Source organism: Ascaphus truei, chromosome 4, assembly GCF_040206685.1.
Source record: "Ascaphus truei isolate aAscTru1 chromosome 4, aAscTru1.hap1, whole genome shotgun sequence".
Lineage (NCBI taxonomy): Eukaryota > Metazoa > Chordata > Amphibia > Anura > Ascaphidae > Ascaphus > Ascaphus truei.
In genome coordinates, this window is record NC_134486.1 from 308,339,906 (window position 1) to 308,352,684 (window position 12,779).

General features: G+C 47.1%; 1 protein-coding gene across 5 annotated transcripts in view; it reads left to right on the forward strand.

Moving 5' to 3' along the window:
- The first annotated feature begins 6,018 nt into the window (after window positions 1–6,018).
- Window positions 6,019–12,779, forward strand: part of NHSL1 (NHS like 1) — a 258,599-nt gene continuing 251,838 nt past the window's right edge. For 2 of the 5 annotated variants that reach the window (XM_075597806.1, XM_075597809.1), the window contains exon 1: window positions 6,023–7,268. In XM_075597806.1, coding sequence (XP_075453921.1) covers window positions 6,971–7,268 — 298 coding nt within the window. In that variant the 5' untranslated portion in view covers window positions 6,023–6,970. Of the gene's footprint in view, window positions 7,269–12,779 lie in introns of all 5 variants that reach the window. The other 3 variants (XM_075597807.1, XM_075597812.1, XM_075597820.1) reach the window with 2 other exon arrangements.

A 12,779-nucleotide genomic window follows, 5' to 3' on the forward strand; every position in this document is an offset into this window, starting at 1 on the left:
AGATTGCCCACATGAAACTATTGAAGTAAAAAAAAAAACAAAAAAAAAATGGGAGCTTGAACTGCAGACAATTGTGTAAAGAATGACAAAATATTTACAAAATGCTCTAATAAAAAGACTATCACGTGTTACCTCAATTGCTTGCACTGAGGCACACAGCACACTGACAGAGCAAACGGTATCTGACAAATTTACACACAAACACACACAGCATACTGACACACTGAAGCACACTGACAGGCTGAAACACACATGCACAACAAACTGACACACAGTATACCTTCCCACAGCAGCACATGCAGCAGTAACTCCTCCCTTGATGTCATGCAGAGCAGGGGTGGGCAGAGCTCTGCAGTTCTCTGCCTCAGTTCCGCCCCAGCCTCTGCTGCCTGCTCTCTCACCCCACTCCTGCCACTCACAGCTCCCGATCCAGCTTTGATATTGTGCTGTGAGCACAGGAGCGGGCCTGCCAGCAAGCGGCTGCTAAGGGGGCCGAGGAGGAATGGGGCCCTGGCTTCTGTGGTCGTTGGCTAGACGGCTGGGCCAAAGGTCCCGGCTCTCCCCCGTCTGCGGCCCTGAGCTGGCCCCCCAAGAACACAGGCCCCCCAAGAGCACGGGCCCCCGGGCTTTAGCTACGCCCCTGGGTAAGGCCTCCTAGGCCCCGCGTATACTAATAGCAATGACGTGTTTAAAAGGTTACAGCTGAGTGATTGATGTATTTTGTCTACCAAAATGTGAGACCTAGGAATAGTTTTAAAAAATATTTATTAAATAATTACACGCTCAACCAGAAATCTAGCACAACCCACTTCAACAAAAATGCAAAAAGACTAGTTATTTAAAAAATTCAGACATGTTATTGGCAACAGCTCCATTGTCTTTTGCCAGGTGTAGGAACTGTCAGACATATTGACAACCCTCTAAATAAATGCTCCGCTCCCCCCACCCCTCCCCCCATGTCGGCGGCCTTGCAAGCCCCCCCTTACACACCTCATGAGCCCGTCCTATATCCCCCCTTCTCACACTTCGCGAGCCCCGTCCTCTATCCTCCTTCCCCATGTATTTCTCTTCCCCACCTCTCTCTCCCTCTTCCCTCCTCTCTTCGTCACTCACTCTCCCCCCTCTCACTCCCCCCCCCCTCTTCTTCAAAACGTATTGGAATAATAATAAAATATCCATAGATTAGTTGCATATTTTGTATATATGTATACAATTAGTTGCTCACTTTAACATATAGAATTCTTATTTAAAAACATGCCATTGAGTAGGTGAACAGATGGTATATTAGGACAGAGGGACAATAAATGAATATTAATATAGAATAAAATATGCATTAATCTCTCCCTCCTTTCATACCTTCTATAAGGGTTTTGTATAATGTAGTCAAGTGACACCCGAGTCACATGTTACTTCACTTTGCAGGTATTTTGCCTTCCGTATTTTAATCCCCTGGTTAAAACTGTTTGTGAAACACGTGTACAATGAAGCTTTTAGCCACCACAGAGCAACATGTCCAAACCAGAGGTGATTCTGTACTGTTTTAACAGGATTTTTAATGCCTTAAAACTGTTAATTAAATGACACCGGCATGCACCGGCATGCACCGGCATGCACCGGCATGATAATTCCCAAGATTGGTTCACGCAGCAGAACGACTTGTCTCGCGCACGGACATGACTCGTCCGGAGCGGCGACGTGGGACGGCGCTTCGCAAACGTGCGAGCCAAGAAACGCACGTACGGGAGAAAAAGTTTGGCAAACGTTTTTTTTTTTTTTATCTTCGGCAGAAAAATGAAAAGGCGCGTATCTAAAAGTGGAAATCGCATGAACATTCAATAGGTTCGCAAGTAAAATAAAAGACAAAGGTGGTAGACGAGCATCGCCAGTTTGGGCTGGCAGTGGGAAATTTGGCTCTGATCTTCTTGCAAGTTTGAGCGTTTTTTGTTGTTGTTTTTTTTATACTGTTGGCGCGAGTCCAACATAAGCTACATTTGGGTGAATGTTTCGACCCGTCTCTATTCAGGAGACTGTGAGAAGGTGTGTCTGTGAATAAAAGATTGGTTTGTGTAAACCATCTTGGGGATCCCTCACTGTTAAAGAGGGAAACTCCATGTAAGATCACTGAAAAAATGTTGTTGTTTTTTTTTTTTTTTAATGTTCTCCCTGAAAAAAGTACTTTCCACCCAATGCAAATCAGTAGCATATTAAAAGATATCCTGCATTTTCCTGCCAATCTCCATGAAAAGAGTTTTCAGATGTTGGTTAGTGTGGCATACATTTGCGAGATCTGCGTTGAAGACTTGTGTAGCTGCGGCAAAAAGATAATAATAACTTTATTTCATATAGAGCTTTTCTCCCAATGGGACTAGAAGCGCTTCCCAATTACAGTACCGTGCGCAGTACGCAGCACATAGATATATTTACAGACACAATCCCTGCCGTGTAGAGCTTACAATCTATGTGTTTAGTGCGGGGCCGGCTGGGATGTTTGCGGGACTCGGTGCGGGGGCGTGTGCGGGGCCTCGGCTCTTACCTTCTCCGGGCGGCATCTCCCGGTATCTCCTCCTGCAGGGCTCTGGCATCATGGCTCTGCGACGTAAAATGGCGTCTCGTTGCCATGGCAAAGGGACGTCGACGTCACGGCGCCATGCTGTGCCACGTTGTCATGGCAACGGGATGCCGCACGGTGTCACAACATCTCATGACGTCCCGTTGTCATGGTGAGCCATGATGACGGGACCCTGCAGCAGGAGATGCCGTGAGATACCACCGGAGAAGGTAAGAGAGTTACAGAGGCCCTGCGCTCTCCCCCCGCAATCAGTTTCATTGTTGTGGAGGAGAACACGGGGCCCCTGTGCACAAGCACCGACGGCACCGCCATGAAGCCGGACATGGTTTGGTGCCTGAGGCACAGGGAAATAAAGTAACTTGCCCAAGGTCATAAGGAGCTGACACCGGGAATTGAACCAGGCTCCCCTCATTCAAACGCAGTGTCATTGTTTTCAAAATGATGATTTCCTTATTGTTATAAGTGTAGCACTGTTTCCCCCACCCTCTGGGAGGTGCACAACCTATGTGACCTAGTGTGTGGTGCAAATACCTGTTAGGGTCAGGAGAGCTGAGTCTGATCTGCGATGTAGTGGAGATCAGGACAGGCTTAGGTTCTTCTCTGAGCTCTTCTCATGGTGCTTAGCGCCTCCAGCAGTAGTGGGCTCCAGGGTGTTCAGAGTTCAGCCTCACTATTGCACTCTTTCTCCCTCTGCCCAAGGACTGATACTCAGACAGAGGTATATTATGAACAGGATCTTTATTGGGGAACATCCACTGCAGATCTTCTCACAGCGATGCAAGATCTCAGAGGCTCCTTACTTCTGGATGGTGCTTTACCTCTGGTAGTATAGGGCATCTGTGGCTGAATCAGATGTTCCCCCAGTCCAAAGACTGGGGGTGAGCACGCTCATCCCGCCATGGGAGAGTCTGATAGCTCTACTGCTTCCTCTCTCCTCCAGAGCAGGAACAGGACTAACTCTAAATTTGGCAATCCCCTAATTAGGACAGAAGGGCCCGGCTCATGGTCTATACCTATCCCTGATAGGCTTACACAGGCCATGAGTCACCACCTTACTCCTGTCCATCATAGAGGAGCATGGGTGGTGTGACAAACCCATAAGATTAACCCCGTACAGCCTGCAGCTAGCAGGACTTACATAACAGGGCAGGGAAAGATAGGCAGAATGACAGACCCTGTTACATAAGTCAAAACACACGAGCTCTGGTTGTACATTTAACGCGCAGTCCAGTTAAGTTGGCAGCAAGAGGGACCCTCAACGTATTGCATTGCAAGTCCTTCCCCCACCAAGGGGTTAATATCGACATAACAGCAACCCTGCAGGCCTGATGAACATAGTGTTATCTGTGCCTTTTACTCACAATAGTATCCAAACACAATAGTCCTCTGGTTTCTCTCTCAGCCTTTAGAGGGGCTTAGCTTGCATTAAGCACAGATCACAGTGCTCTGCAGCTGTGATTAGGGATGCATTGCATATTAACCTTTTCACTGCCAGAAGCATTGATTTATATTGCTACCTGTTCATTTTCAAGGTACGACATCTAGCGTGTCCCACTAATATTTTGACAGCACAGGGAAGCGTTGTTTTAAGGAACCAATGAGAGTTGCTGTTTAAATACTTTATTAATAAATCATAAATCCCTCTGGCCCTGACACTTACATGTTAGCGTGGATTCTATTCATCCACTTGGTGATGATACATCATTGTGTGTGGCTAAATCCGTGTAATTTCATTTTACTGGGGCATTAGGATGGATTTGATGATTATTCATGATCATTGAGATGGTATAGTTTTACAGCTCGAGCACTACCCCCTGAAAGGGGGTGCCCTGGGCTGAGATGAAGTACGGGATAAAGATATCTTCACAGAATATTGTATAAAGTATTTAGGGGGGAATTCAATAACTTCAGACATGGTTAATCGCATCGATCTCCTGCCAAATAAGGGATAGCTGCTCTGTAACCCATATCGGAGGTTAGAGAATTACGGTGTTACTCTGTCTCGACCCAGGGAGTCCCACCAGATGACGGTGCTTTAGCCACAAGGCTACAGTTTAGAGACATGTTTTTCAACCTGGGATCCTAGGTACGCTTGGGTTCCCTGAACATACCTAAAGGGTTCCCTACAATTTTCAGGTCATTTCAAAATGGTACCAAACAGAAGAATTTACAATGCATATGATCTCAGACGCGCTATTAGAGAGGGTTGGGGTTCCTTACAATGCATCTGATCTCAGACACGCTATTAGAGAGGGTTGGGGTTCCTTACAATGCATATGATCTCAGACGCGCTATTAGAGAGGGTTGGGGTTCCTTACAATGCATCTGATCTCAGACACGCTATTAGAGGGTTTCGGATTCTGCAGAATGTCACAATGGTTCCTTAACCAAAAAAAAAAGATAGAAACCACTGGTCTATATCATCTCAATCATCTGAGCGTCATTCAAATGAGCTTTCCTGACACGGAGAAGCGACTACCTAAAAATATATTTGTTGAGGCAATTAACAGTTGTTTTCACTTTTTTGCACCTCATAACCGCATAAATATTGAACTCAACACCCAAAGCACTATAAGGCTGAGTCCATAGGGACTTCAGCTGTGCGGAGGCGCGTGGAGGCTGCGGGAAAGCGGGTTTTATCCCTGGCCTTAGTCCGCGTGCCGTCCGGGGGCGCGTCTGGGGGCGGGCCAGTGACGTCACGGAGCTGGTTCACCCTCATTTGGCGAACCGCTCACGTGACCGGACTTCCGCTCGCTCCCCTTAGCGCGCAAATTTAAATCTGACTGTCTCCTCCGCCTCCGCACGCCTGCGGAAGCGTGCGCGAGTACCCTGCTAAAGCCGCTCTCATTGCGGCTGCAGGGGCTCACTGGTAAGCATGAGCGCGGGTCAGCGCTGACCATGCCCTCGGCCTAAGTGAGCTCCCCATTCCCTTCAAGGGAACAATATTTAAGACACCCAAAAGCCTACAAATCAACCCTCACTTCTTTGGAGTCATTTTCACTTTTTATTTTCAGAAATATACTCATACACTTCAACAGAGTCTCAGTGAAAAAATAAACAGTACTTTTTTATTTTTTATTATTATAATGTCAATGTGCTGGGGTCCAGCTCTCACTTATATGGTTGTCGGAAGTTTGACATCTCGACTACACTTTCTAGTTGTCCTCATCCTAAGATCACAAATGCTGCCCCCCCCCCCCCTTGTTGCACCAGTGTGCTGAATTATCAGAGCCAGCTCTGTTGCTGTGCCAGAGCCTCTGCATGTCTCCCATCTCTTGCTGCTCTCAGGGGGGTGTTAAGTTTGCTCTGAAAACAACTCAGGGACCCGCAGGTGGTTGTTCGGCTCTCCTTTTTATTTCATGTTTTCCCTGTGACTGTTAGCACTTCCCCTGCCCTCCCCTGGAGTGTGCAGACTACACTGTACACACAGGAGGTGGAGAAGGAGGGGGAGGAGGGATTGAGAGAGGCTCTTTTCCTGTTTGATTTGAAACATAAGGCACTGCTTCACCGGCTGGGCTGCCAAGTCTTCACCCACAAGTGTTGCTGCTGCTGCTGCTGCTTCTTCTCGTCTCAACAGATCGTGAAAGTTGAAGCTTCCTCACCATGCACCGACTTCACTTCTCTACCTCCCTGCATGCAACATGAGGCTGCCAGGGCAGACCCTGCCTGCTCTGTACATATGATCAGGGACAAGATCATCTGCAGCACACAGAGCAGAGCCCCGGGACCCGACCCTCTGGGACACAGGCTGGTGGGTGCAAGAGTGTGGGGAGGGACAATACAGACCGGGGATTTGTGACTAGGATACACCCCTCGGATTTGTGCATGGTCATTAGGATATGAGCCTGGGATACGCATTAAAAGGTCTGTGGAACTGAGATAGGATCACACAGTTCAAGAAGGATCTCTGGTTTAAGATCTGTTCCGTGGAAAGTGAGGAGCTGCACCTGGGATTTAAGATCTACTGTGCATGCTATACGTCTAAATAGGATTTTGTCCCTTGGAGTCTATGGATCCCTGTCTCTGATTATTTAGGATCATGAATATGTGCCCACAATACAAAGTCAGGATCTGTGCCTAGGAGTTCTAATAGGGTATTTTCTGACCCTGGTTAAGGTACCTGTGCTTTGCATACATACTAAATGTCAGTTTCCTGGATACCACTGTGCCTCTAATTTGGGGACCTCTTCCCTCATCAGGATCAACACTACACTCTAACCTGGATATACATTTGTGTGTCAGTTTTAAGACAAAGCTTTCTTCCTAGGATACACGCTAAGGATCTGTACCCTGGCTTCACATGCCTCACATACAGTATAAAGATCGTCGCTACTTCTCCCAAATAGGTACCCAAGTGTAAGCGGAGGCGCTTTGAAAAGTGTGAACTCTCTAGCTTGTGCCATGCCTTTCCACATGAGGACAGTGCAGCCCACCCAGGTGTGCAGACTGGGTGCCACGGATGGGCAGACACCCCGTGGCTGCCCAGTTTTGGTCTTCAGCTCCCTGGAGGAGGTTAGCTCGCACTCCCTGCTGCTCATCCACCACCAGCTCTCCGACCTGTCCCGGCACGCAGAAGACATCTTCGCCAACATCCATGGCCAAGCGTCCGCCCTGGTTAAGCGCAGTGCCCACCTGCAGCGCCGCCTGTCATCCCTGCAGCAGAGCGTTGCCCACCTGGACCACAGGAAGGTGCCCGTGCGTGAGTACCCCAATCTCCCTCTTATATAATGTGACTATATGATGAGCATACAGACACATCCGCCACACATACACCTATCCACAGGGAAATGTAAAACACAACTTGTCCTGATTGTGAGAGGAATTCCCTCTTAACCCCTCCGCTGCCTTGGGATCATGTTCCTAAAAATGTATGCATGCACGTTTCCCCAAAGGACATTATTGGTACCATTGTGTACAGTTAGAATTAACTCCTTACACAACATCAGCAGCCCCCATAGACTTCATTGCAATTATGCTCTTAAAAGTCCAGATTCCCCTTTTGCTCAAATCAGTTTCTTTGAGAGTTATGACGAATGAAGGAGGGAGGGGTGACGGTTTAAGTGTAGACCTTTCCCCAGCCTAAACGTTAAATAATAACTTTAAGTGTTGTGTACAGTTATAATAATAATAGCATGTTCTTGTATAGCGCTGCTAGTGTTACATAGCACTTTACAGAGACATTTTGCAGGCACAGGTCCCTGCCCCGTGGAGATTACAATCTATGTTTTTGATGCCTGAGGCACAGGGAGATAAAGTGACTTGCCCAAGGTCACAAGGAGATGACGCCAGGAATTGAACTGGGTTCCCCTGTTTCAAACTCTCAGGGCCAGTCAGTGTCTTTACTCACTGAGCCACTCCTTTTCCGTACAGTTTGTATGGTGGGTTTTCGGTTATGTAACTAAAATAAAATAAAATCCACCAAAGGCATTTGCTAGGGTGCATCCTTCCAACCTAACCCTGCCATTCATTTGCATAAACAAGTATACTCAACTACCACAGATATACTAATGCATATGGACCATTATCTGCACATTCTATCCGCCACATTGCACACCCAAATATTTCAACAATTATTCTTGCGCACCACTACCCATTCATGCATGTACACCAACAGTCACACACAAAAGCACACCTAAACTGACACATCTACTCAAATACATTACGCCCACACCCATTTGCAAGCATTCTATCCTCACATCCGCACCAACTCTTGTGCAAATGCACATAAATGCTTACATACAAACAAAAACATAGAGCAGGAGGATTCAGTTGGTAAAGCTGCAAGCTGATTGTTACTAGACCAGTGGGTTTCAAACTTTTTTTGGTTAAGGAACAATATAATTATATTGCGACATTCCTGGGAACTCCAACCCTCTCTAGTAGCCCGTCTGAGATCAGATGCATGGTAAAGAACCCCAACGGTCTCTAATAGCGCGTCTGAGATCAGCTGCATTGTAAAGAACCCCAACGGTCTCTAATAGTGTGTCTGAGATCAGATGCATTGTAAATTCTTTTGTTTTTTGCATTTTGTTTTGCATTGCAAATTCTTCTGTAGTTGGTACAATTTTCAAATGTTCCTATGAACTCCTGTTGAAAAACCCTGTACTAGATAATGTCTCAAAGATAAGTTACCCATTCCTTTGGCCCAATGAACAGGTGTGTCAGTTTAAGGAACCTCATGGTGGTAACCCAACTACTTTCTTTGGAAGAAGGAAATTCAGTGTACAGTAGTAACTTTCAGAACGTGGTACGTTCCTTTCATGAGATGACATTTGTTTGTGCCCTGGAAATATCTTATATCACTTCTTGTCAGTCTTTTTAAGACGATTTAAAAAAAATTTAAACTGCAATAGTTCCGATCTGGGGGCCCCATCGCATGGAAACTCCCATTGAAATCAGTGGGAGTTTCCGTGCAACGGTGCCCCAATCAGCACTATCGCAGTTCAATGAAAAAACTTGTTACAATAGAGCAGTGTCTCCCAACTCCAGTCCCCAGGGAACCCCAACAGGTCAGGTCTTAAGGATATCCCTGCTCCAGCACAGGTGGCTCAGTCAAAATGACTGAGCCGCTGATTGACCCACCTGTGCTGGAGCAGGGATATCCTTAAGACCTGACCTGTTGCGGTTCCCTGGGGACTGGAGTTGGGAAACACCGCACTAGAGGCAGCATTATATGCTCCGCGCACTTTTTAAAAAACTGCGTTACAGGTACTCGTTTGTATCTAAGGACATTAGTATAAGTTTGACTGTTAGTGTAAGAAAAAATATTTCACGGGTTACAGTGCTGCAAAACCACATGCAAACTTCTAACCCAGCCTCCTCATGGCACAATAAATGCATTTCCATGTACGGGATGTTTTTTTTCCACCAGCTAGACAGGTGATCTTTTCCAAGCTCCTGGCACCCATGTCTCCACGAGGCTGTGTGCACGTGAACCCTTTCGCTGCTTGAGTGGCCGGCAATGGATTGCAATGCAGATGTCTGCAACATCCCACCAGCAGACACAAACCTGTGTGTTACCTCTTTAAGCAGCGCATCTACAAAACAGCGTACTGCGTCTGAATCAGCATGGGTGCATTGTCATTGTGCGACAGACTGTTTGTAAGACAGAAAGGTCAACATAAAAACAAGGTGCGGTTTTGTGTGGGAAGCAGCCGGCGCTGCAAGCCAGCAATGTTTTTCCTGTGTCAGATGGGATGTGCTGGAAAGGGAGCTTGACTAGCGTAGCATACCTTGACCACAGGACAGGACCCTCTTGTGGAAGGTGTAGGGTTTCCATGGACATATTTTCACAGGTGCTGAAAATTATCCCAGCTTCATAAAAGATTCTATTTTTTTTGAGGCTTGCTTTTGCCCCAATAACATATGAAGAATGTTGAAATAGAAAAATGGCATATTGTTCCTCAGAGCACACATCCCCTCCCTCAGTATGGCTTTACTAGAAAAATAAATCATGGCCGGAAAAATGCGAAAGAGGTTTTAAGCTGTTTTTTTTTTCTTTTTTAGTTTCAGAATACCTGATATGGTGTAAACTATATGATTATACACTTATTAACTGTGTCCAAGGAAGAGAGCAGTGTTCAAAAATATTATTTTTACATTTATTATATTATATATATATATATATATATTATATATATTTATTATTAATGCTTACCATTAGCTATAGTTGTTGGACGCCACTGAACAATCCTAAAGCTCCCCTACCCACTCCAAACAAGCAGAGAAGGAGCTATTTGTGTTGGTTGCAGGAACTTATACCCCTCTATAGCAACATTCACACCCTGCTATGTACTGTATGGGTCTGTCTGTTGAGTCTAATTTAGGTCATACTTGCTCTACGGACAAGAAGCGTTGGGTGTTGGGCGTGTAAAGACGTTTTGCGCCGTCAGACAATGCTGCATTTTGTAATGGGAATGGTTTGTTCACTTGAACTTAAAATACATTAGGGCGCTGGTCTGGCTGCATATTGCGTTATTCATAAACGTTGAGACCGTCAGCCTGTGGTTTTTCTGGTCTCTTATTGCCCCTGAAAGGCGGCGTCCATGCTGCCAGAGACCGCGCGGAGGCGTGCGCGCATGGTGCCATCACATTGCCTTAAGGCATTGATCGCGCCCATGGGCCGCGCGTGTGCGACAGCAGGAGGGGGCGCGCGGTGCACGAGGAATCCGTTCAGACCGATTCCTTGGCGCGACGGCCAGGTCACGTGAGCGGTTCCCCCAATGAGGGCGAACCAGCTCCATGACGTCACAGGCACGTCCCCATGTCGCGTCTACCTTGGCCAGAAAACGCGAGTGACGTTACGCACACATACACCACAGCGCGTCTTCGTCAGCATGGACGCAGCCTAATGGTGAAGAGAATAGAAACATAGAATTTGACGGCAGAAAAAAACAAACATTTGTCCCATCTAGTCTACCCATTTTCTTGTCCGTTGCGGAACCTTCGACCCTGTGTGACCCTTGGCTTTCTTACATGTTTAGTGCAGCCAATATCTCCCAAGCATGTTTTAATTCCGTTATTGTTTTAGCCCCTACCACCTGTGTTGGGAGAATGTTCAAGGTATCCACCACCCTTTCCACAAAGAAGCACCTCTTCACATTAACCTTAAGTCTGCCACACTGAAGCTTAAGACAAGCTTAACCTCTTGCTGTAGAAATTATCTTTCTCTGAAATATGCTTCCCCCTGCACCTTGTTTAGACCGTTTATATATATTTGGACGTTTATATATATTTGGACGTTTCAATCATACCTGTCCCTTCTCTCCTCCAAGACAATCATGTACATATTGAGGTCCTTTAATTTTCCCTGATACGTTTTATGATGCAGACCGTGCACAATTGGAATAGTCCTCCTTTGTACAATCTCTAATGGATTTATGCCCTTTCCGAAGATATGGTCTCCAGAATTGAACGCAATATTGTAGGTGAGGTCCTTGCCAATGCTCTATAAAGTAACATCAATACCTCTCTCCATCTGCTGTTACTACCTCACCCTGAACAACCTAATTTTCTGCTGGCTCTCTGTATACTTTCCCTTCCAGACCTCCTGTAAAGACACTTAATGAAGATATTAAAAGCACAGATCCCCGAGGTGCTCCTCTGGTCATCTCTGAATGTACTCCATTGCATTGTAACTTGTTTATCATTGTTCTATGTGGGACCGTGTCAAAGGCCTTACGAAATCTACAGTAGGTGAGCTACATCTACTGCTCAACCTTAGTCTATTACCTTAGTCCAGGGGTGCGCAGACTTTTTAGTCTGCGCCCCCCCTGCCTGCTCTCCCCCACTGCTCGCGCCCCCCTGCCTGCTCTCCCCCACTGCTCACACCCCCCTGCCTGCTCTCCCCCACTGCTCGCGCCCCCCTGCCTGCTCTCCCCCACTGCTCACACCCCCCTGCCTGCTCTCCCCCACTGCTCGCGCCCCCCTGCTTGCTCTCCCCCACTGCTCGCGCCCCCCCTGCCTGCCCCACCCCTCCACTGCTCACGCCTCCTTGCCTGCTTTCCCCCACTGCTCGCGCCCCCCTGCCTGCTCTCCCCCACTGCTCGCGCCCCCCCCGCCTGCCCCACCCCCCCACTGCTCACTGCCCCCTCCCTGCCTGCTCCTGTTCTACCCTTTGTCTGCCGTCATGTGACGTCATGATGTCAAGTGACCCCCGGCGGCATTTGATGTTGCCATGGCGACGCGTCGGCTGAAGCCACCGAAGACGAGGTAAGTGAGGCATACAGAATTTAAATGCTTTGGGGACGAGTGCAGGGCCTCTGTAATCCCCCAACCCCCGCCACCCCCGCAGAAAATCTCACGCCCCCCAGTTGGTGCACCCCTGCCTTGTCAGCCAGTTAGAAAAATAAATCATATTTGTTTAACATGATCTCTTCCAAGTAAATCCATGCTTTCTGTGGTTATGTCAGTTGTTAGACTTTACATACTCAACCATTCTTTCTTTTAGCAGCGTTTTCATTAACTTCGCTGTGCTTACCGGCCTGTAGGTATCTGCCTTGTCCCTACTTCACCTGGAACTACACCTGTTAATAGTGACTGGTTAAATAGTTCTGATAATATTGTTTGCTTCTCTCCACTACACGTAATTATTTCCTTGGATGCACCAGGCCTCATTGACTTGTACACTTTCAGTTTTAAAGGTCCCAGTAGGACTTCCTCCTCTGTAAATGGACGTGTGTCTATTTACTTTGCATTGACAGTATATTCC